The sequence below is a fragment of the Prionailurus bengalensis genome, chromosome A1, assembly GCF_016509475.1.
Source record: "Prionailurus bengalensis isolate Pbe53 chromosome A1, Fcat_Pben_1.1_paternal_pri, whole genome shotgun sequence".
Lineage (NCBI taxonomy): Eukaryota > Metazoa > Chordata > Mammalia > Carnivora > Felidae > Prionailurus > Prionailurus bengalensis.
Window position 1 is genome coordinate 117,000,023 of NC_057343.1, and position 24,064 is coordinate 117,024,086.

The following is a 24,064-nucleotide window of genomic DNA, read 5'->3' on the forward strand; positions in this document are numbered from 1 at the left end:
CTCACAAAAACCCTAAGAAAATGGAGGCTTTGAGAGGTTAAATAATTTGTTCAAGATTATTAAACAACCAGGGGTGCCTGGGTGGCTCAGTCGGTTGAGCGACCGACTTCAGCTCAGGTCATGATCTCATGGTTTGTGAGTTCAAGCCCCGCGTTGGACTCTGTGCTGACAGCTCAGAGCCTGGAGCCTGCTTCGGATTCTGTGTCTCCCTCTCTCTGCCCCTTCCCCACTCATGCTCTGTCTCTGTCTCAGAAATAAATAAACATTAAAAAAAATTTTTTTTTTATAAAAGATCATTAAACAACCAGAAAGTGGCATGGTTAGGATTTGAACCCAGCTTTGTCTGATCCAGAGTCTAAACCCTTCACTTCCACTCTGTCTTCACTCATTCATTTACTCATGCATCATTCATTTGTTCCATTGTCCTTTCATCCATGCTTGCACCAAACATTTAGTGAGAACTTCTGATATGCTAGGAGCTGGGCTTGGTGCAGGAACACAGAGGTGCAAAAGGACATGCTCCATGACTCCAAGAGTTCACAGTGGGAGAAACAGATGAGCAAACAATGACAATATATGGTGTGATGAAAGCCAGGGAGAGGAACACCAAAGCTGCCATGGAAAGGACTAATTTTCCTTACATTGTCCAAGGCTCAGTGCTATGGAAGTATGGAGGAGGAGGTGACTAACACACACCGGGCCCGAGTGTGGGTGGCAGACTTTCTCCAGAAGGTGCCTAAACACACACCTGCAAGAGGATGTTTATACCTGCAGGGTTGAACTTGGGTCAGGCTTCTCAGGCCTGGAGTTTCGGGGTCCAGAGTCACATCCACGGGGCAGGAGAGAATACTTACTCCCAAATGAACCCGATCAGGCCCTCCTTCCCAGGCACAGGGCTTCCCAGGGCCACCAAACTCACTCAGTATCCCCCCCAAAGAAGAAGGAAGACCTTCATAGAGGGACTTGGGTTGAGGTCATGGTTTACATAGCCTTAACTCAGACACTAGGAGCATAAATGAAGAACAAGCTGGTAGTTTCTTCTTTCTTTCATAGTCCCTATGAAGCCTGCCTGCTGTTTAAAGCCAGGGTCAGCAGAAACAAAAGTAGTCCCTCATTAAAAGGAAGCCAACCCAGTGACTTCTTCTGGTTAGGCAAGAAAATAAGGGTTGGGGAAAAGGGTGACTTAATTCCTCCCGTCTGTCTGGTTCCTACACCCACATCATATGTCTTTGGGGAAGCCTCCCACACAGGCTATGATCCATTAACTACAGCACTCCAGCCCTGAAAGGAGGCCTTTTCCTTAGATGCCCTGTTGCTTAGTAATGGCCAAGATGCTGGGAGGGAAGAATGGAGGGAGGAAGGGAGGGATGTTCTCCGAAGAGCAAGAGGGCAGCTGGCTTCCTTCGCAGCTGTGTGGGTGGCAGTGAGCTAAGAGGTCCCTGATCTCTTCTCCATCAATCAAGGGGCAATCAAGAAAAAATGTGCAATTTTCAAAGTTCAAAAAGAAAATCCAAACCACAACAACCTCCAAATTATATTAATCTGGTGGTGGCCTCACACTCCGGAAACCAATCATGGAAGGGGCAATTCTAGCTTCTTCCTCCTGCTCTTGGTTGAGGTTAGCCTTTTTTAGTTTCTCCAGTGTTGGTTTTCAGAGATTTCCACCAGCTGGTGTTCTGTTCCCTGGAGGCATGGCCTGGGCACCTTATCACAGCAAGGAGGAAAACACACGCCTTCTCCTCTCTTCTCTTTTCAGAGAATGGTGGCCAAGATAGGCATTGATGGTCAGTGAAGAGCCTGGGGCCTCCTGGGAAGGATGAGAAGCAAAATTACATTAGGTAGCAGGAGTTCTGAGCAATGTACTTTACTCCTCTGAGCCTCGGGGCCCTCACTCATGAAACTGGGGTTAATAATACCACCACATCCCTAGGGCATCATGAGGATTAAATAAGATTCTATAAGAGGAGTGCACTTTGGACTATGAAACAACATATAAATATCAGGTGTCCTTATTTGCTTCCGGTTTCAGGTCCTTCTTTTTTTTTTTTAATGTTTATTTTTTTGTTTTTGGGGGGGGGGGGAGGGAGGAACAGAGAGAGGGAGAGACAGAGAATCCCAAGCAGGCTCTGCACTATCAGTGCACGTGGGGCTCAAAATCACAAACCACGAGATCATGACCTGAGCCAAAATCAAGAGTCTGATGCTCAACCGACTCAGCCACCCAGGCGCCCCTCAGGTCCTTCTTATTTACACTTTTGCCTCTTTTTTTTTCCTCCTTGCATCTCCCATCCTTTCATTGCCTTCTCTCTAGTGCCCTCTTTAGCCCCATATGGATTTAATATGTCCAGAAAACTATTTTCATTTTTTAAAAATTTTGTTTAAAGTTTATTTATTTTGAAAGAGAGAGAGGCAGGGGAAGGGCAGAGAGAGTGAGGGAATCCCCAGCAGTCTCCACGCTGTCAGTGTAGAGCCTGATGCCAGGCTCAATCCCACGAACCATGACATCATGATCTGAGCTGAAACCAAGAGTCAGACCCTTAACCAATTGAGCCACCCAGGTACCCCAGAATTTTTTATTTCTGTGGCCCCTGTGAACTCCTCCCTCATTCCTTCCCATCTTGATGAATAGAACCATCATTTACCCAGTTTCTCAGATTAAAATCCAAGAAGCCATCCTTGATTCCTCTTTACCCGCAACAACCACATTCAGTCCAACAGCACATCTTACAGGTAATTCCTCCAAAACATATCCTGAACTAGATCATTTCTCACCACTGCCTCTGCTACTGCCATAATTCTGGCCACTAGCATGTCTTGCATGCTGGATGAATGCATGGGTCTCCCAACTGGTCTTACTCCTTCCACTTTTGTCCCCTAGAACCTCTTCTGTGTATAGCAGAGTCATATTTGTAAAACATAAATCAAATCATATCACTCTCCCGCTCCAAACACTCCATTGGCTTCCAAATGGTTCACCATGGTCTACAAGGCCTTACATGATCTGGTCCTTGCCTCCCTCTTCAACCTTCAATGACTATGCTGCACCCTGGGGGTCTTTTTCTGTCCCTCGTACAAACTATGTTTATTATTGTCTCAAGACTTTCACTTATGCCTCATCTGATCTTGTCCCAGTCCAGATATTACTTCCTCAGATTGACCTTCCTTGAGCTGCCTATATAAATTAATTCCCAGTGACTCTTCAGCATATCATTCTTGTGTGTGTGTGTGTGCGACTTATTTTTGAAGTTATTCTATTTCTTTATTTATACATGTATTGTTGATCCATGTATCAGTATTGTCCACTGTTCTCCAGTGACAAGAATAGTACTTTGCACGTTATAAGTGCCCACTCAACATTTTGTATGAATGAATGAGTGCCTTTGCTCCAGAAGTATTTCTCCTTCTTTTCTTCCCTCACCCTCATCCCATCAAAATGTACTCTTCTTCAGAGATTTCATTTCAGATTTCATTTGGAAGGTGATAGGGAGGCCTCCACAAATATTTGCTGAATGAATGAAGCTAAAATGAATTACATCAACAAAGAATGCCAGCCTCTGGATGCTTAGCTATTCCCAGAAGTATTAGCATTCTTAAGCAGGAAGCTTGAATTTCAGGCATTGTTGACAAAGGGAAGAATTTCAGGCCAGCCAAGTTGAGTGATATATTTGGACAGAGATGCTTGCTGTTCCATGGCTTCTTAAACCCACAAAAATTTATTAAGACCCTTTAATGCTCCTTTGAAACCAAAGTTGACATTAAAATGTAAAAGAGTGGTTGAGAAGCACTGTTTGCATCTAAGGAAAAAATTGTGGATTAGGAATCAGAAGACTGGGTTTCAATCCCCCATGTGCCACTAATCAGTTCCTTGGACAAGTAGCTAATGATTACCAACATTTAGTGAATATCTAGCATGTGCCTGGCCCTGGCTTTATTCACACATAACATTTTTGCAATTCCTTGAGGTGGGTGTACCTAGTATCTCTTTTATAGACAGGGAAACAGGTTCAGAGAAGTCAGGTGTCATGCATGAGGGCACTCCCTAATAAACACTGGGGACAGGACTCAGACCCAAGTTTGTGTCAGCCTGCTCTCCTGTTCCTCCCCCTGTCCCCTGATGAGGCACCCCACATCTTCTCCTGTGAACGTGTAAACTGGGGGCAGGGAAGGAAACTCTTGGGATCTGAGGAGTTGCTTTCTAAGATCCCTTTCATATGATTTCCTCACTATAGTGTTATTTCAGGATGAATATGGGAAGAAGAGAAAACAAGGCTGGCCCTAAGAACTCATTCGGGAACGTAGTTTAGTGGTTCGAGTGAAGGCTTGGAAGTTAAAGTTCTGAGTTAAACTTCTTAGGCATCAACAACACGGGTAGTCAGGGCACCTTCATCCTAGGTTGTGATGAGATGCACCTGAGACAAAGCCTGTGACGTGTGTGGCCCAGTGGGCTGTGCTCAGTGAGCACTCCATGACCATCAAATATTTATTAGCCTATTCATGATTGTGATGAACGCTATAAAAAAAAGTATTGCAAAGGCGGCTAAAAGGGAGGAACATAAGAGAGGAGGCGGATGTTTTTCAGAGCACAGGGGGCCAGATAACTTCTGCTAGCCAATTTGGAGAACCAACTGCAAGTCCAGAGGCTCCCAGGGCCTGATATCAACCAAATAGAGGCCCAGGAAGGCTCTGCAGAAGGTAAAGGAGTTCCCATCAGCCGCAGCAGAGGCAGGAGAGAGCCTCTGAAAGGCAGGAAGCCTCGAGGCCGCAGGAAACATGAGCTGGAGAAACAAAATGGGTTTGAAAAGCCAAGCCTGGGTTAAGGGCTGGAGGCTTGAAAACTGGAGCAGGAGAGAGAGCCCCATGAAGAGTTCAAAGTAAGTCACTGCTCCACAGTTTTTTCTGATATCTGTACTATTGTCTCTGATTACCAAATTAATATACTGGTATGTTATAGAGCTTTATACGATGCAAATAGCAAAAGAGTCTCCTACCCAAATTTTGAAAAATCTTTTTATTGCAGTTTAATACATATAGAGAAGAAATGCACAAGCCATATTCGATGAATTTTTCTCATCGTGAATATTCCCAGTAGCCAGCACCCAGATTGTGGAACATAACGTTAATCAGAGCTCCAGAAGTTGCCCTGTCTTGCCCCCTTCCTGTCACTACAGAGCCCAACAGGAATCTCTTTCCTGATTTGTTTCACCATAGATTAGTTTTACCTATTTTAAAATTTTAAACAAATACGATCACTAAGAATATACTATTTTGTGTCTGGCTTTCTTCACTCAGTGTTATGTTGTAAGATTCACTGATATTGCTATCTAGTAGTTCATTGCATAGATACATGACTATTTATTCGTTTCATTGTCAAATATTGATGGGTTTGAGGGTAATTTCCAGTTTTTAATTATTGTAAGTAAAGCTAAGATCACTCCTATATACGGTTTTTGGTAAATACACGTATTCATTTCTCTTTTGTATACCCCTAGGAGTGGAATTGCTGGGTTGTAGGATGTACATAGGTTCAGCTCTGGTAGTTGCTACCGCACAAAGTTTTAAAAGCAAGATCTCTGTGTGGGCTCCTGGAGAAATTTTAGAGTACCACAACTCTCTAAGAGAAGAGAATGAGGAAAGGGCAGTCTGGCGGTGCCTGTCTAATGACCTTCCCATGGATCCCTCTGCCTCCAGTCTACCTAGGACACCATGGCAAGATGACCTGCTCCGAATTCCACTTTTATCCTGTCATCCCCATCCACCCTCCCCGACAGGAGGCCCAACCACACTTCCAGGCCAGCATTGGATCACACACCTGTGCACTTGCTGGCCTTTGACTGGGATTTTAGTCATTTCTTCTATTCACTCATCCAAGTGACAGATATTGAATGCCTACAACTCAATTGCATTGTTTTAGAATCTGGGATCAGAGCAACGTACACACCCCTACCTTCATGAAGCTAGTATTGTAGCAGGAAGAGATAGACAATAAACAAATAAGAACATGTTAGTGGTGATAAGGGCTCTGGTGGAAAAGAAAGCGATGTAAGAATAAGAAGAGCAGCATGGCCAAGGGATGTGCTATTGTCTCATAGTCCATCAGGGAAAGCCTGCAATGCAGACGGGATCTAGATTATGTTTTACATGATCACTCTGGATTTTATGTTGGAAAGGGCTATATGGGAGCAGGAGGAAGAAAGGACACAGGAGGCCATTGCAAGATTTCAAGCAAGAGATGATGGTGAATTGGATCAGGGTGATGGTAGGAGCAGTGATGAGAAGTGGCTGCATTCAGCGTATGTTCTAAAGGTAGGAGTGATAGATAAAGGTTTGCTGATAGATGGCTGTACAGCATGAGACGAAGTCAAAGGTGCCTTGTTTCCACCAGGGGCAAGGCCTCTTTGCATATACACCATAGGACAAGGCTCTGAGTCCAGAGTCTGTTGGCTGAATGGGTGGACGTCTTTCCTGGTTACAGCCAGCCAAACTTTCTATGTGAAAGGTTTATTCTCTGTTGTCTCGGAGGTAGTAAATATAAGCATTAAGACAAATAATTGGAGTCAGACTGCCAGTCCCAGCTCTGTCACTTACGAACTGTGTATCTTCAGGCAAGTTATATAACTTCTCTGAGCTCCCACTTTTGCTTTCTTCTGACCAAGAGCTTCAGTTTTCTCTTTTGGAAAAATGGGACAATGATAGTACCTCCATCACAATGTTGTCAGGGATACTGAGATAGTGTACATAAAAAGGCCTGGCATAGAGCCTAATGTTGAGTCAGGGCTTAGGAAATATCTGTTAGACCAGTTCCCAGTTAAAACAAGAAGACAGAAATCTATGGAGTAAGGGTTATCTTTATTTGAATTGCAAAATATAAATATGAACCAGGTTTGGAAATACAAGTTGTAACAGTTCAGAAATGGCACCAGAAACTTCCAGAAGGGGCCATGACAGCATGCCTTTTTAGTTTAGGTGAGGTGGGTGGGTTTACACAAAAACCCTCCTCACCTCCAAACTCTGTAGCAATTGGTAGGTTATCAATTAACAACAACAGCTCCAATGTTTCCTGTTCCTCCTCAGCCTTTTTCTTTGCTAATACCTTCTCTAGATCATCCCCTGCTGCACTGACCGCTGCATGGAGTAGCACCAGAAGAATGGCAGGAGTAAGAGAAATGTCTTGACACAGGGAAGAGGGAGTGCCCACTCTGCGGGCCTGGGGCCAGGGGGGGTGAGGAGCCAGGAAAGCTGTAGGCTAGAAGCCCAACCTCTTCTGAGATTTGGCAGGGAAAGGACATAGGGAAACACCGGTATCTGTTACACTTTGACATCAGCACCTTGGGCTTTCAAAACACAAACAGTAGACAAAATCGCCTAGGCAAGACTGCAGTCCAACTCATAGAGTGGATCTGACAAAGTTAACTCCTATATCCTGACCTACAGACCTCCCCCTTTGGTACTGTGATTGCGGAAGGTCTTTGGAAACGTGGACAGATAATAGATGACTACAGATGGGTCACAGAACCATCTCAGATTTGTGGCAGAGGGGTGCGATGCTGAGCCAGATGGTGGGGCATATAAGGTGGAGGGCCAGGAAATTGCCAAAGTAACAGGCTAGGCACTTGAAATATTATTGTTAGATTGTTAAAAACTAAATAAATTAACATACATAGAATAAAATAAATATATAATTTAAGAGGCATCTTACAAACAAACAAACAAAAAATAGTTGTTATTTTTCCATCTGGGTAGAAGTCCCAAAATTCAGAGTTCTCAGGCTTGTGGTATTTCACAGTTAGCTCATCAAATCCAGCGCTAGAGGGTCCAAATGGCAGATCCCTTGGTGGCTACTTGAGTACATGGCTTCTCAATCTTTATTACTCTCTTCCAATCCACAAATCTTTCCTTCTTCCTCTCCTTCTTTTTTTATCAGTCAAAGATCCTGGAGCATATGGAATTTAACTGGCATCTTAATCCAGAAGTTAAGTGTTTAAACAAACTTATGGGGATAAGTGGGGTTTGGTGGAGAGAATCCGAAGGGCATGAAGGTCTCTCACTTTTGCTTTCTTCTGATCAAGATCCCATTTTGACACATTCAGTTTGGCACTTGAAGGCTCTGGTATTTTGGCAAAGCAATTATGGGAGGCCCAATCTAGATAGCAACTGGGGACGAAGGAATCTTCCTGACTAGCTGTGACGTTCTTTCCCTCTGCAGAGTCTACGATCAGCTGTGTCTTCTCAGAGGTAGCAGTCCCCAGAAGATTCCTAAAGCATAAGAGGAAGGCATTTAATGCTGGATCCAGTTAATAGGTCTTAAGAGTTTCCTAGGTCCAGTCTCAGGAAGTAGGAAGATCATCTGTGAAGGGGCAGAAGAAGGGACAAAGATGGAAGATGCTATTGTCTCAGGTATCTCTCTTGGATATTTCTGTGGCAACTGTCACCCCAAGTGGAGATGACCCACTGAAACCCTTTTTGGCCGGGGGCAGCTGTGTGGTTTAGTTGGTTAAGCGTCTGACTTCAGCTCAGGTCATGATCTCGTGGTTTGTGGGTATGAGCCCTGCATTGGGCTCCACAATGGCAGTGTGGGGCCTGCTTGGGATTCTCTCTATCTCTCCCTCTATCTCTGCCCTCCCCACTTGTGCACTCGCCCCCCCCCCCAAAAAAATAAACAAACTTTTTTGTTGTTTATTTATTTTGAGAGGGAAAAAGAGTACATGTGAACAGGGGAAGGGCAAAGAGACAGGGAGAGAGAGAGAGAGAGAGAGAGAGAGAGAGAGAGAAATCCAAGCAGGCTCCATGCTGACAGAGCAAAGCTCAACTCGGGACTTGATCTCACTAACTGCGAGATCATGACTTGAGCCAAAATCAAGAGTCAGATGCTTAACCAACTGAGTCACCCAGGTGCCCCTACCAAAAACCTTTTTGAAAACCATTCTGCAAGGAGACCCTAACTCCACAGTAGCCTATCCTCCAACCCGTAGGTCAAGAGAAGAATTCAGCATGCCTTGGGGCGCCTGGGTGGCTCAGTTGGTTGAGCGTCCGACTTCAGCTCAGGTCATGATCTCGAGGTTCATGAGTTCGAGCCCCACGTCAGGCTCTGGGCTGATGGCTCAGAACCTGGAGCCTGCTTCCGATTCTGTGTCTCCCTCTCTCTCTGCCCCTCCCCCATTCATGCTCTGTCTCTCTCTGTCTCAAAAATAAATAAACATTAAAAAAAATTAAAAAAAAAAAAGAATTCAGCATGCCTTGAAACAGATCTAGGAAAGGTGGTGATGGTGCCAGGGGGCAAAGGATGGACCATTACCTTGAGCACAGGTCTCTCTCAGTGGGAAGTAGTCATGCCCAACTTCACTTTCTCTTCATTTTCCACATCATAACCACCTCTCCTATGGTACCTGAAGGAGACAAGTTTTGTGAGCAAGATTTGCCTGCTTTGATAGGGTGTGGGTCCAGAGAAGATCCTTCTAAAGGACACTGCCATGGTGGTTCTGTCCGTTACTTGGAAAAGCCAAGAGGGTATGGCAGCCCAACAGACCTCTGGTCAAACGCCCAACTTGCCCCAGGGAATGCCTGTCTCTAACAGCAAAAGCTATAATTTGCTGAGAACTTTCACCTCATTTACAGGATCCTCACAACATCCTGATGAGGTAGGTAGACAGAGATTACAATCACTGTAAGATTATAACCCTCAGAAAGACAGGCAACTTGGTCCAGGTCTCACGACAGATAATTTACATTGCTTGAAAACAGGCACAGAGTGCTTGGCAGGTTTCCCCCAGTCTAGAACATAACCTGGACTAGAAACATGGCCTGGGGTCAAGATGCCTCAGAATTAGAAGACTATACCAATAACCATATACCACCCAAGCTCTATCAAACCACACACTAATGCCACCAAAGAACAGGGCAAAGAGAAAGAACTGTGTGAAGAGGTGGATCCATGGATGGGTTACTGTGCCTGCTATGAGAAGCAGGAGCTGCTATGGCCTCACAATTTTTGCCCTGTGCTCTGGACACCGGATTCATGTCATGCCAGAGAAGCCGGGTTCCCAGAGAACCTGTACTCCAGAATGTCGGTCAAATGCCTAGCCCCGAGTTTGGGAGGTTGGAAGGCTCATGTGATCACGGGCAGAAGACCCAGGAGGAAGGATGGAAGTGATACGCAGAAACAGCCTGCAGGGGCCCAATACTCACCGAAACATGAGAAGCCCCACGATGACAAGCAAACAGACAGACGACAGCACCACAGCCACCACAGCCAGGACGGTCGTATGGTCATAAGTATATAAGCGGTTTTCCACCGGGAGGCTCAGCCCATGGCACCTCTCTCCGTGGTAACCTGGGTGGCAGCTGGTTTAAGACAGAACAAAGCAGAGAGGAGGTTAGTGGTTTGGCCTCTCTCTATAGGCAATGGCCCATCTACCTAAGCCAAACCCCAGTCCTCACAGCCTCAGTCTATCAACCCCTGATCCGATTCCTATCCTGATTCCTGCCCTTCCTCTATCCTTCTAGTAGGAATTCAGTAGAAGATTTTTGAGGAGCCCTTCTGAAGGTTCTGTGGCCTTCCTTCCCAATTCCTCACTCCCTTCTCCATTTCCTCTGGCTGTCTGGCTGGAGATTCCCACTCCAGGCAGGGAAAGAGTGAGGGAGGACTTGAAGGTCTTAGCTAGATACGTTCCATGTGTGGATGATTTATTACATGTGTGTCAAGAGGTTTTGTTTAAGGCCTTCAGAAGACTTAGGCCCATGAGCTGGTGGGTTGAGCTGAGGGGACTGAGTATCACTCCCTCTAGTGAGGCCCCTCAACTCTGACCCAGAAATAAACCCAGGCTTCTCCACCACTGCTTCCAGCATTCAGTCCCTCTCAGCCACGGCCCAGCCTATTAATAGGTCCTGTTCATTTGCCAGGAGTCATTTTTCTCAAGTTCCCTCCATTTAACTCCCAGCTCCCCCTGGGTGCAGAGCCCAACTTGAGAGCTTAACATCAACTTTTGACCTCTGAACCCTGGGCTATCTGGCCTCCTTCATCACAGGACAAAGCAAACAAACCAAGGTAACTTCTTGCCCAGCTGTCTTGCCAGAGTGTGGAAGAATGTCAGAAACAACCCCCTGGCTTTTCACACTCGAGAAATAAATCAGATGACAGCCACCTCTTCCAACATAAAGCACTTCCTGGAAGCTCTTAGGAAGACTCAGAAGTGCGTTCAGTTGAACAAGCACATTCATGTTCCTTTCTTTATCTGAGCACCCGAGAGGCCCTTTGATGTAGATGGAAGCCCCGTGCTAGAGAAAGGCCGAGCTATCTTCCCAGTGGTCACTCAGCAGAGCAGAGGTGTGGTCTTGGTTTGTCTGACTCTGAGCTCAGTTTGCTCCCCAATTGCACCCACAACTGCACTGGCACTGTCTGCCTGGGGACTTTAGGCCACTAGCTTGCTGAAGGAAGCACTGAGAACCTGGTGGGCCTCTATCCTGAGCTGCACCTCCTCTGGGAAGTACATTATGCATATGGTGCCTCAGAGCAAGGAATTCCTTCCTTCTGCCGAGAGGCACCTGGGAAACAGATCTCTCCAGACCTGGCAGCAACAGACAGGCCAGGCTGTGCTTGTGGGGTGCCAAGCACCTCTCCCTGCCCTGGATCCTCCTGGGTGTTTTGGGGAACCACCTCACTGAAGGATAAAATGTGGGTCAGGCCCATATACACATGGCAGGGCACACAGCTCTTTACCCAGCCTCTCCATGAATCTAATCTGTTCTATCAGCCAAGGTGGGCAAAACAATAACCCTCCCCCTGCTCTTATGGAAGACACTCTTAGGAGTGCCCTTGGGAAATCACATCTGCATAACAGTTTACAGTTGATAAGACACTAGCCTTACCTGCTAGCTCAGCTGAGACTCAACATCTGGTAGACAGGTACAGACCCATTTTACAGATTGAAAGAGTAAGATTAAGGGTCAGAGGGATTGTGATTTGCCAAAAGTAACACAACTAAAAAGCAACAAGGCTAAGACTAGAAAGTAGTCATAGCAGATTCCAATTCATGATTCTTTCTACTCTGAACAATGCAGGCTACCCCAAGGAAACACATATCTGATGAGGTGATGGGTTCCTGGGGCAGTCTGACCCTGCTCTTTGACTTACTATTTTACTATTATTATTATTAACTTGAATAATAAATACCAAACATTAAAGGCTTATGTGAGCCAAGTACTCTGTGCTAATTGCTTTATCAGAATCATTTCAGGGGCTCCTGGGTGGCTCAGTCAATTAAGCATCTGACTCTTAACTTAGGCTCATGGTTCACAGGTTTGAGCCCCATGTCGGGCTCCAAGCTGACAGCGCAGAGCATGCTTGGGATTCTCTCTCTCCTCTCTCTGCCTCTCTCTCTCTCTTTCTCTCAAAATAAATAAATAAACTTAAAAAAAAAAGAATCATTTCATTTAATCTTAAAAACATCTCTCTGAAGTAGGAGCTACTACCCCCATTTTAAAGATGGAGAGACTGAGGCTTAAGTTGTTTAGCTAATTTGCCCAAGGTTACACAGCTAGTGAGTGGTAAAGCCAGGATTCAACCCAGCAGTCTAGATAACTTCAGAGACTGTGCTCCCTCGGGGGAAGGGAAGCCGAAGCTCAGTCTGTTTTTCACTTTCAGCCATCACTCAAACCCCACAGGTAGTTACTCAGATGATAGAAATAAAGCTTGGCCTCAGAGTCCTGCAATTCAGTTACATAATCCCTCCACCCCCACCCTGAGTCAAAAGGATAATAATGTAAACATCCTAATATTACCCACCTCCCCCTCCCTTTGCAGATGACTCCTGGCTTCCCCTGGGAAGGAGGGGGGATGAGAACGTTCCAAGCATCCTGGGTGGGGGCAAGATCATGTGTCTTACCCAGAGCCAGCAACCCACCAAACTGGAACATGTTCCTCCTACCAATGTTTGTGACCCATTTCAGAATTTGTGTTACAATAGAAGTTAAAACCCTCTAGGGTCTAAAGACATCTTCCAAACTGGGTTTCTCCAGTTTGGATGTCAGAATACATGAGTTCCAGATCAGTCCCACTGCTATTTCTAGCCAAGTGATCTTGAGCAAGTTACTTTTACCTTTGTAAGCTTTGGTTTCCTCATGTGAAACACAAGAATAATAAACACCCGCCTCACTAGCGTATTTTGAGATCAAATGAGAATATACAGGTAAAATCACTTAGCAAAAGACCAAGTCTCACCAAACTGTGACTTATTGTATCATTAGACGCCAGAGGGTACTGCCCTGAGGTATGGGTGGCCAAAGTCAGATGGAGCCAAAGAGAAGGGGCTCACCATCCCTTTTCAGGATCTGGCCAATGAGGCCAAGGGGAGGCTCCAGACCCATTTCTCTTCCAACTGAGTTCTCCTCAGCCTGACTGCCCCAAGGTTTCCTCCAGCCACAGGAAACTTCACAGCCAGTTGCTGGGTCAGCAGCTAGTTAGGAGCCCCAGGAAACTGCTCTTTGAGGGCAGCGTTTGGCTGGTGACACAAAAGGGCTTTCCTGTGAATGGTGGCTGTGGAGGACCGGCTTAGGAAGCCAGCTAGCCTCAAGCTCACAAGGGCAGCCTGAACACACCCTAGCTGGTGGTTCCTGGGTCTAGAGGGAAGGAGGAGCAACAAAGGGCCCCAAAGGTAGGTGACCAGATATCACATTTGCCCAAACCAGGAACTATGTGTCTTCTTGCTGCATTCTGCCCAGAGTACCAAAGGCCGGAGTGAGGAGGGCAGCCAAATCAGACACTGAATCCAGCCCCTTGAAAATCTGCTTAGGAAGCAGAGACAAGGTCTTCAAATCAGGTTGGCATGCCCTTAGGCTAGTAAAAGCCTTAAGATACCTCTAACATAACAGCTGCCCTCTATAAAATCCTATTCAAACTCTGTAAGGACAGATAGGGAAGAAGGACACAGGCCAACATACAATACAGCCTGGGGGCATGAAAAGCACGCTGGAATGGAAGTCAGGCACCTGAATCCCTGTCCTGTTTCCATCCACTTATTTAGCTGTTGATCTCAGGCAAATCACTTCCTACTTCCTGGCTCTAGTTTCCTTACCTTTCAACTAGAGATAGCAAGCCCTTGCCAACTTCCCTAGGGCTTTTGAGAATCCTAGGACATGACTGTAATTCCCTATCCCCTAGAATAGTTGGCACCAAGTAGGCACTCAACACATACCTGCAGGGCTCAGCTCATATTAAATGTTAATAGTGAAGTTACGGGGCAAAGGAGAGAAGGCATCATCATGAATATCATCACTATCCCTAGGGCCACCTTAGCTCTGGGCACCCTTATCTACTGGCCTTAGCTGGTGGGTCAAGCCCAGCCCTCTAGGACAGCAGCCTTACAAAGGTTCTCAGCTGAGCAGTGGAAGACCACCCACCAAAGCTCTGGATCAGTTTGGCCCAGACAGATTCCTGGCCTCAATCCATCTTGCCTACCCTCAGAGTCACTGCCTCCACCCTGTGCTAATGACAGCATTTTACAAATTTAAGACAAATATTCCCTACCCTATCCCAAGACCCTATGAGGACTGTCTATGTTACTCTAAAGCAACTCCCTCCAATACCAAGCTCCTGACAAGGGCGTTATAGGAGAGGACACACAAGTGATCATGGACAGGGTAGAGTGATGTCTTGCCAACTGCCAAATATAGGGCAGCTTTGCTATGTGAGATCAGACAGGACAAGGAAACTTTAAAAAAACAAGGGATCTTTACCAGTCACAACAGAAGAGATGCCAGGCAGTCAGCCTTTTTGACAGGTTGAGAGGTGGTGTGCACCTAATCATCTCCTGGCCCTGTCCAGAGTCTCCCAGGTCACAAAGACTGTCCTTTGTAGGGACCTTGTGTCCAGAGGAAGAGTGGATGTCTGTAGTCTGATGTGGGTGTTGGCCTCAGGCACAGTGGCGACATTATGCCTGCCAGAAAGCATGGCTGTGCCGTCACCCCTGAGGGGTCGCCAAGGCTGCCGTTTGCTGGGTTTGGCCTAGCAGAATAGCTGCGGAACCCATGGCCCTTCCACCCAGGGAAGGGGTGGTGCTGCCTGACCAGGGGCTGATGCCTACTGGGTTGGGTTCCATTTCCTGTTAATCTGGCACAAAGGAAGTGTTCTCCCACTTCCATGGCCAAAGGCCAATACCTACCATGTCCCCCACCTCCTGGCCCTTGCTGGGATGAGGAAGAAGAGAGGAGGGGCTTCTCCCTGCTCTCATGATGATCACTTCCTGTAGAGTCCCGCCGTTCCTTCAAATCAATCCATATGTGCTCACTCATATGAGTGGACATATGTCCAAGCGCACACATCTGCACAGTGTGAGTCTGACTGCACCTCATACCTGCCTGCAGGGCTTGGGAAAGGAGGCCACAGGAGCTCCACTCCCCCCCAGGAAGCCTACTCTGCCATGTGTCCTATTGGCTTCTCCCATCTGGAGTAGGGCATAAGGTAGGAATGAAGGACCTGCCTGCAGGTATAAGCTCTCCTAGCCATATGCTCGTGTCTGGAGCAAGCAGGAAATGTCCCCAAGGATGAAAGAGCGTCACAAACCTACACCACAGGAAATTACATCCTATGCGGGGGAGAGCCCCTTCCGCTGACTAAAAATATTTCCCCTCCTCCCAACTTCCGCCTAAAGATTGAGAAGAAACTGAGTAGAATTATGAATTCAAGGAACAGTGACAACGAGGAACAGCCACGTGACTGACAAAGAGTGTGCTGAGGAGAGTCAGCCCGGAAAGGGACACTTACATGCAGGATGGAGCCCGGAGCTCCTTCACGTATTTGCACTCTCCGTGGATGCAGAAGTCCTTGTATTTCCGAAGACATGGGTCTCTCTTCCTCCCTAACCCCTTGCCTTTCTTCTTTTTTTTCCCACGCTCCTCCTTGCTGGGTGTCACCAGAGGCTGTGGCTTGGAGGAGAAAGCAGCTGCAGGAGAAAAGTACCCTGTTAAGTTTTGACTTTCCTGGGGTTAAGAATTCCATCCATGTCTGGACGGAAAACATACTCTGTGACCCCACCTGAAGTGAGAAGACTTGGGTAGACCCCTTGGCTCAGTGCCTCCCAGGGGATACAGGAGGACTGGGCAGAACAACCAGAAAGCAGAGGAGGAAGTAGAGGCTACAGGGGTCCCAAGGAACACATTTCGCAAACTCAGTTTAAGAACTTCATTCTAACAATGTTAGCTTCTATTGAGTAACTGCAGCTGACGGGGCATTTCTACCAACCTCACTCCACCGTCCGTCCCCATCTACTCCTCCACACCCACTTGGTTCTATTTTGGCCTTAAATCAGCCTCATTTCCTGATGCTGCACTCAGTGACCCACTTGCAGGAAGACAGTGTCAGAGATAAAAATTGCTTCTGGAGAAGGTACTTGGAAGGGGTTTTTTTTTTTTTGGGGGGGGGGCTCCTAAAATAACAACAGTGTACATGTCCAGGTGGCCCCCTCTGAGGCACCTATTAGCACCAGGGTACCATGAGCTCAGGCCAGAGCCAGGCTTGGGGACCACAAGCAGGCCATGCCTGGTCAGGGCCTTGCTTTTTTGACTTCAAGCAGAATATTTACCCTGCTCTGTGCCCTTTGCAGCTCATCACTTCTCTCAAATGTCTATTTACATTTATCCCCTAATGTCCCATTTATAGTTTTCCAGGATGGGGAGTATGGTGTATACAAGGGGGAGAAATATGGAAAGTAAGGAACTATCCAGAAGGAACTGGAACAATGATGACTCCCCCCCCCCCCCATTCTTTCCACACTTCAAAGGGGGAAAAATAGCCTCACACATCCAGCTGGGACTGACTATGGGCTACACCCATCAGCCCATCAGGGGTCTGATGCCAGTCCCCCCATCCCCTGCCCCCAGCAGAAAAAAATGTGCCCACTCTCCATGGCTGTAGCCATGTGTCTGGCAGAAGGGTGAACATCACATATTAGATTAGAGACTCAGGATCCTCAAGCTGGAAGTGACTTGAAAGAATATCATGGGGGCGCCTGGGTGGCTCAGTCAGATGAGCAGCTGACTCTTGATTTAGGCCCAGGTTATGATCTCACGGTTTGTGAGTCTGAGCCCTACGTTGGGCTCTGTGCTCATAGCGCACAGCTTGCATTGGATCCTCTGTCTCCCTCTCTATGCTCCTCCCCCACTTGCACTTTCTCTCTCTCTTGAAAAGAAATAAATGTTAAAAAAAAATAATATATACAAAAAAGAAAGGATATCATGGCTTTCCACTTTCAGATAAAAAACCTGAGGTCCCCAAAGGCATGACTTGGTAAAAGTCATGCAGGGTTGAGATCAGAAATGTGGTCTCTGGACTCCATCCATGTCCTGTATTCTTTCCCAATATAGAAGGTGCCTCATACACCCTTGTCCCTTCCCCTGGACAAGTCTAGAGCACCTGGGATGTTGAACCAGGAATGAAACAATGAATGGGCTCTGAAGTCAGCAGATCTGTGCTCTAATTTCATTCCTGCGATCTTGGGCAAATGGCTTACTCTCTCTGAACCTTGGGGTTCTTAGTGAGTAGTGGATAGCAGGAGTTCAATCTGAGAGGGTTGCTACAGGATTAATTAACCCACAATAGCATAATGAGTGCCTAGAACACAGTAGGTACTTAATAAATGGTAATGGCTATTCATTTTAGATGATAGGATCCTCAGACCTCACCTAGCAAAGCCAAGAGAAGGGAAAGCAGGCAGGTGCAGTAGTCCTCAGTTTCCTCTGGTGCAGACCCAAGCACCTTCAGAGCTCAGGTGAGGCAGATGCTCAGAGGAATCGAGTGACCAGAGCCGTGGTGAAATTGTGGCAGGAGGGCCAAGTCAATCAGAGAGGGGAGGAAGAGAGTGACAGGGTGACAGACAGGCTCTTGCCAGGGACAGGGAGCAGTGAGTCAGGTTTGCAGAGGTATGAGGAGCAGCCGTGTGGGTGGAGGGTGAGTCACAGCCCAGCTCTGCCCTGACTAGGAGGAGAGGGCTAGGAGAATCCAGGTTGTTCCGGCCAGGGTGGCCCAAGAAGGCTACTATGAGGAGACGAAGGGTGGCAGCCCAGGCTCAGCTTTAGAGCTGACCCTTGATTTATACAAGCAGAGACAGCACCTGAGGGAAGTTCTGGGTAAGGAGAGGGAACGGTGGCTGAGGAGCCGGCCTAGCAGCAGGGCTAGAACAGGTGGGTATCTTTCCAACCAAATACAGTAACTCTGGGGCCCCAAGGCTCGATCCCTGCTCCACCCTCAAGAATCACTGCAGGTGGCCTGGGGCAGGGCAGTGGGCAATGCTGGAGACTCTGGACTCTGCCCTGTGCCAGTACTCAACCACAGCCACATCTGCTGGTTGGAGGATCCCACCTGGCCCTTCCTCCCTTGGAGTCTCTCTCAAGGACTCAGGATGGTCAGGAGGTCTCCAGGCTTTGTGTAGGATTTGTGGACACACAGCATTTCTGTATATCTCCCTAAGGACTTAGTGTCCACCATTCATAGCCTCCCCAGGAGGTGCTGGCCTCACCTGGGGGGCCAAGTGTTCCTCATTCCCCTCTGTTTCTGCAACCTGGAGACAGGTAGATGGAGAAGACTACACACCTACTATATTCCTAGGACCTCCACCTCTGTCATTTTATACATTATAGCCATTGGATATAGGAATCAAGACTTGCACCCATTTTTGTATAGAAACTCTAGGGAAAGCATCTCAATCATGACTTGTTCCTTACTCCAGCTTACCCCAGAGGAATGTACAAGACCCCAGACCCTGCCTTCTCAATGTGCCCAGAAGGGCAGCAACTCGGCATGTGAAATTCAACAGCAAGAAAAACCCTGGGACCCACATTTCAGAATCCCCCAGTATGCTTGTCAGGCCCCGCAGCTTTTCCTTGAAGTCCTCCATGAATACCTCCAACCCACAAGTGTGCCCAAACAGCATGAATCCTGTATCCACTTATTTTTCAATTGCCCACTGGGGTCCGAGGGTGGGGAGCCCTCACACCCACCTCTGAAAAGGTCCAGGTCTGTCTCTTCCAAGTCCAGGACTTCCCTGCCCCGGCTGCCTCCCGAGGGCAGCAGCTGGTCTGTTGATTCAGTGGGAGAGTCCAGGTTGCTGGTTCCAGCTGCCAGTCCTCTTCGAAGCCGCTCCAGGCTCTCGCCAGTTACCAATGCCGAGAGCACTGCGGGTGAGGGGCAAGGCCGCATTAGACCCCGCGGTCACCACGCACCAATGCTGGCGCCCGTCCGCCAGGGAGCACGGGCCCCACCAAGTGGCCCGCGCTGGGGTCGCCGCAGCGACCTTCCCCCGTGCCCCCAGCACAGTGTCCCCAACCCCCCGACCTCCGGGGGCGTTGGCAGCCCTCTCACCTGCAGCCAGAAAGACCTTCAGTACCACCGACGGCAGCAGCTTCATGGTCCTGGACCCGGCGGAGGCGGCGAGGCAGCAATCACTTTGGAGGCGGCGGCCACGGGGCGCTGGCACGGGAGCCCGGGCGGGCGGAGCGCAGGAGATTGCGCCCGGTACGGTCTGCTGCGGGCCTCTGGGTGCAAGCCTGGCTGGGACCTGCGTGGAGCTAGCGGCCGCCGGGCGTCTGTCCGATTGCTCAGTCAGTCCGCCCGCCCAAGCCCTTGCGTCTCGGTTAGGTTGGCCAGCCACGCGCCACCCGCAGGTCCCTCGGTCGACTGAACGATTCCCGGCGCGCGGCTGGGAATAAGGCTCTGGGAGGCGCCGAAGCTCCGCCCCGCCCTCTCCCCCCCTCCCGCGCTGGGCCGCTCGCCTGGCTCCCGGCGCCGGCCGCGCAACCCCCACAGCCCCCCACTCCGCGGGCGCGGCGGGGGAAGGGGCGGGAGTAGGGGGCGGCGCTCACATATTTTGGGACAAGGCCAGGGCAGCCGTCGCCAGGCTGTGGGTAGTGCTACTGACCGGCAGGTGGCGGGGACTAGTTCCTACCTTTCCCCAGACGCTTGTCGCGCTGCAGCCTTGTGACTGCTACGCTCTGCCCTTGGACACCTCTCTTTCTGCGCTGGTTCCAGGCTGGTCCCTCCAGCCATCCCTGCTCCAAACCAGGGATCTGCACCCATGTCACCTTCTGAAAGGAGACACTTCCTTTTTTGCCTAGCAATACAGCAAATAGTAAATGATAATTTATTTTATCGTTTAAAAATTAGACGCATGAAAAAAATTAGACACACGAATGGCAGCAGGTCTCATGAGCTACAAGTAATCAGAGTTGCAGTTGCAGCAAAAACAAAGGAAGTTAGTATTCCTCCAGCAGCTAGAGTGGCTTCCCTCCATGTTTCTCGCAGGGGGATAAAGTCTTCATTAAGATTTTTGAACTATGGATTATAATTCCCAGGCTTCTGGGATTGGAAAGACAACGGTTGTGCAGCAAGCCTCATACTTTTTTTTTTTTTTTTTTTTTTGACTTGGAACAGCACTTTCTTCTCCAACGTAAAAACTGAGACCTTCTTCCACAGGACCCAGCTGGTTAACCTAAGTTGCTATTTTCAACAGGTGCCAGGAGATTGATGCGTTTCTCTTCCAACCTATGTGTTTTTACAGGGGTCTTCGGCAGTCAGTGTCCTGACCCAAAGAAATTACTCTCCCAGTAGATATTTCAGCTCCCAGGGACGTACTGGGGAGGGAGTTGTATGACATAGGGCTGGGTTGGCATTCAGAGCCCTCAGATTGTGCCAGATAGAGCTGCTTGCCTGATTCAGCCCATGTGTAGGGATAAAAACAGGCCTCCTATTTATACACAGGCTATCCCACTGTCTCTCTCCGTCTCCACTTTTGCAGGGGATCTGCCCTCTTGACTTGCCCCTAGCAACCACTCCCAGGCTTAGGTTTCCATAGGAAACACTATGGAAATCACTATCTGGAATCACTACAGATCCAAGTTGGAATATTGACCTTGCCACTTATTGAGTGAGTGTGAACAAGATATTTAATCTCACTGTGCCTCAATTTCCAAATCTCTCAAATGGGAATGATAATAATGTGTATTTTATAGAGAACTTTTTAAAGATTGAATGAAGAGGGACACCTGGGTGGCCCAGTTGGTTAAGCATCCAACTCTCGGTTTTGGCTCAGGTTATGATCTCATGGTTTGTGAGTTCGAGCCTCGAATCAGGCTCTGTGCTGAAATCAAGGAGCCTGCTTGGGATTCTCTGTCTCCCCCTCTCTTGGCTCCTCCCCTGCTCATGCTTGCTCTTTCTCTCTCTCTCTCTCTCTCTCTCTCTCTCTCTCTCTCTCTCTCTCAAAAGCAAATAAATAAACTTAAAAAAAATAAAGACTTTACAAAGAAACATATATAAAGCAGTAAGTACACTGCCAGTCTTATTATAAGCCCTCAGTAAATGTGACCTGTCATCTTATTATCACTAGGCATTCTATCCTGACTACTCCATTCCCTTAGAAGTCTCTTTTCTCTCCATTCTCCCCAGGTCTGAGGCTATATGTTGGGCTGGTATCGGGCGGAAGCTCACCTATCACCTATTTGGCCAAGTGCCACTTTGGGATTATTCTTCTGGGTGATCATTAGTACCTCTCTGGATGATCACCACCCAGGCCACACCTTAGTTCTCAGCAGCTGCCTGACCACCTCCTTCCCCCAAACCAAGCCACCTTAGGGTCAGGGCTCTCCCCAGGGGAGGGCGGAGGGAAACACTTCCTGACACACAGCCAAGTCACCCCCTTCCCCCCCCCCCTGCTGCCAGGTTCACACCCCGCTCTCCTGTCCCAGCCTGCCTCTCCCTTTGCATGCTCTGTCCTTCCGCCTTCTCACCTCCACATCAGCCTTAGCCCCATTCATGGGGCAACTCCAAGCTTTCATCACACCTAGGAGCCTCACCCCACCTTGGTTTGCGTGTCAGCCAGGTCTTACGGGAAGGGCATGGAAAAAGAAGACAAAAGGCCTGGAATAATTTTGGGACAGTCACTTCCCCTCTGAGAACCTTGAGTGTCCTCTGACCAAAAAAAAAAAAAAAAAAAAAAAGAATCACGATTCACGCTGGGGCAGCCTCATTGTCGTCTTTATTCCACAAACATACACTGAATGCTTTTCAGGCACTAGGGACACAGCAGTAAACAAGACGACTAAGAATATGTTCTCAGGGAGCTTATGTTCTACAGAAAGGGAGACAGGCAACGTATTAAGTAAATAAAAAAGGAAAAGCAGATACAATTACAAACGTTATAAGGAAAGTTAAAATACAATGATATCCTGTAGGATGATGTGTCCCAGTGCCTGAGATGACACTTGAGATTTGGTGACTGATCAGCAAAGTCCTCTCTGAGCAGGTGACATGTAGGCTGAGGCCCGAGTAAAAAGAAGGAAACAGACTTGTGGTCATCCATTGCAAAAGCATTCCAAGTCATGCAAATCGTGCAAAAACTAAAGTGGGAACAAATTGGAGCATTCAGGGAACAGCAAGAAGGCCAGAAAGGAAGGATGGATATGAGGTGACACTGAAGCAAAGGCTAGGGACAGATAACAGAAGACATTACAGGCTGAGGTAGATGCTGGGCTTTATTCTCTATCCCTGTGAGCATCAAATAGATGTTGATGGGAAAGCACAACTATGCAGGATTTTTCATGTCCTCCTCCTTCACTTGCTCTCCAGCTGTCAAGTGCCGTGGATAAACTCCTAAGGAAGCAGAGTCCAAACAGGGCACTCCATTTCCCCCAAGTGTCTATGGAACATGAACAAACTGAGGCTTGGAGACTGGCTCTGGGCCACCAGTGAGTCACAAGGAGGCAAATCCAGAGCAGAAATCCTGGCATCCTAATCTCCAGCCCCGTGCTAGGTTCCCTGGTCTCTGGAAAGACAGGCTCCATGGGACACTGACTCACTGCTAAGCCATACAGACCTTGATTTGGGGAGAGGACTCACAAACCGAGGGGGAGGAGGTGGGAGCAAGGTGTACTGGCGGTGAGAAGAAAGGGGAGAAAGGGACTTGGAGCGGGAACCAGCCTGAAACCCTTGTCCAATGTGGCTGAGATGTCTATGTTAGTAGATTGGTTCCTGCAAACCTGGCTGTGCAGCAGCATTACCTGGGAATGTATTAAAGATAAAAAGGTCCAAGCTCCTCCCAGTCCTCCTAATTCAAAAACCTCCTGGGGTGGGGCCCAGGTATTTATACTTTTGTCGGTAATCCTGACATCAGCCAGGTTCAGAAGCACCGGTCTGTATGATTCACTGGGGTAACATACCGAGCATCTGAACAAAATCTGAACCTCTGAGGCAGAGGCAGAGGCACTTTTGGCAAGGATACTTCTGTGCTCAACACCTCACACACATTTTCTTGCATGAGCCTCATAATTGCCCTCAGACTAGATATTCCTCCATCCTTTAAGGGGCTAAAGCTAAAACAGGTAACAGTCCAAGGTCACCCAGCTAGTGAGAATCTAGGCCTCAATTTGAATTCCTTCCTTTTTTCTTGGGCCTGTGTTCTTAAGCTCAACACTGCCCTTAACAAATGGGTGAGACAATGGCTGCCCTCTCTCTGCTTCCACAGACAGTAACATCATCAGCTTTACAGAGGCTCAGGGCTCCACCTGTCCTGCAGGGGGATGGTGATAAGGGTCTGCCTCACAGGCTGGAAAAAGGACCAGGTAGGACAGCAGAGCAGCTAGTGAAATGAGTATACCCTTGGGAGCCAGAGAGTCAAGGGTTCAAATTTTGAACAGGCTATTTTTTAGCTTTCTAACTTAGGACTTGTTATTCAACTTCTCTGACCTACAGTTTGTTCATCTGCAAGATGGGAATAATAATAGTAATAATAAAGCCCTATTATTATAGGGCTTTGTGATGGTTAAATCAGATCATGTATATAAAGCAGAATATGATGGGTGGCACATGGTAGGTGCTTACTTGGTGACGGCTGTTATTAACAACTGCTTCAAACCTCACGCCCACCCCCAAATCCCCAAATGGTCCCTTTCTTTCTTTCTTTCTTTCTTTCTTTCTTTCTTTCTTTCTTTCTTTCTTTTTTTCTTTCTTTCTTTCCTTCCTTCCTTTCTTTTCTTTCTTTCTTTCCTTCTTTCTTTCTTTTTCTTTTCTCTCTTTCCCACCTCTTTCTTT

The 24,064-nt window shown here is 47.8% G+C and overlaps 1 protein-coding gene across 2 annotated transcripts; it reads right to left on the reverse strand.

Moving 5' to 3' along the window:
* Positions 1-6,827: 6,827 nt before the first annotated feature.
* Positions 6,828-19,756, reverse strand: HBEGF (heparin binding EGF like growth factor). Of its 2 annotated transcripts, none has more exons than XM_043576298.1 (6): positions 19,346-19,756; positions 18,985-19,158; positions 15,755-15,932; positions 10,183-10,338; positions 9,293-9,383; positions 6,828-8,253 (listed from the first exon to the last, which is right to left on the reverse strand). In XM_043576298.1, the coding sequence occupies exons 1-5, from the start codon at positions 19,389-19,391 to the stop codon at positions 9,311-9,313; spliced, it is 627 nt and encodes a 208-aa protein (XP_043432233.1). In that variant the 5' UTR covers positions 19,392-19,756; the 3' UTR covers positions 6,828-8,253; positions 9,293-9,310. The 2 variants fall into 2 exon arrangements, with proteins under 2 accessions (XP_043432233.1, XP_043432140.1); XM_043576205.1 differs by having other exon boundaries at positions 6,828-8,344; positions 19,346-19,677.
* Positions 19,757-24,064: the final 4,308 nt, after the last annotated feature.

Excerpts from the sequence above, each read along its gene's own strand:
- HBEGF (XM_043576298.1), bottom strand. The coding sequence starts at position 19,391 with ATGAAGCTGCTGCCGTCGGTGGTACTGAAGGTCTTTCTGGCTGCAG. Across the intron at positions 15,933-18,984 it reads AGACCTGGACCTTTTCAGAG|CTGCTTTCTCCTCCAAGCCA; the intron begins GTGGGTGTGAGG and ends TTTCTCCTGCAG. Across the intron at positions 10,339-15,754 it reads CTCCGGGCTCCATCCTGCAT|CTGCCACCCAGGTTACCACG; the intron begins GTAAGTGTCCCT and ends GTCTTAAACCAG.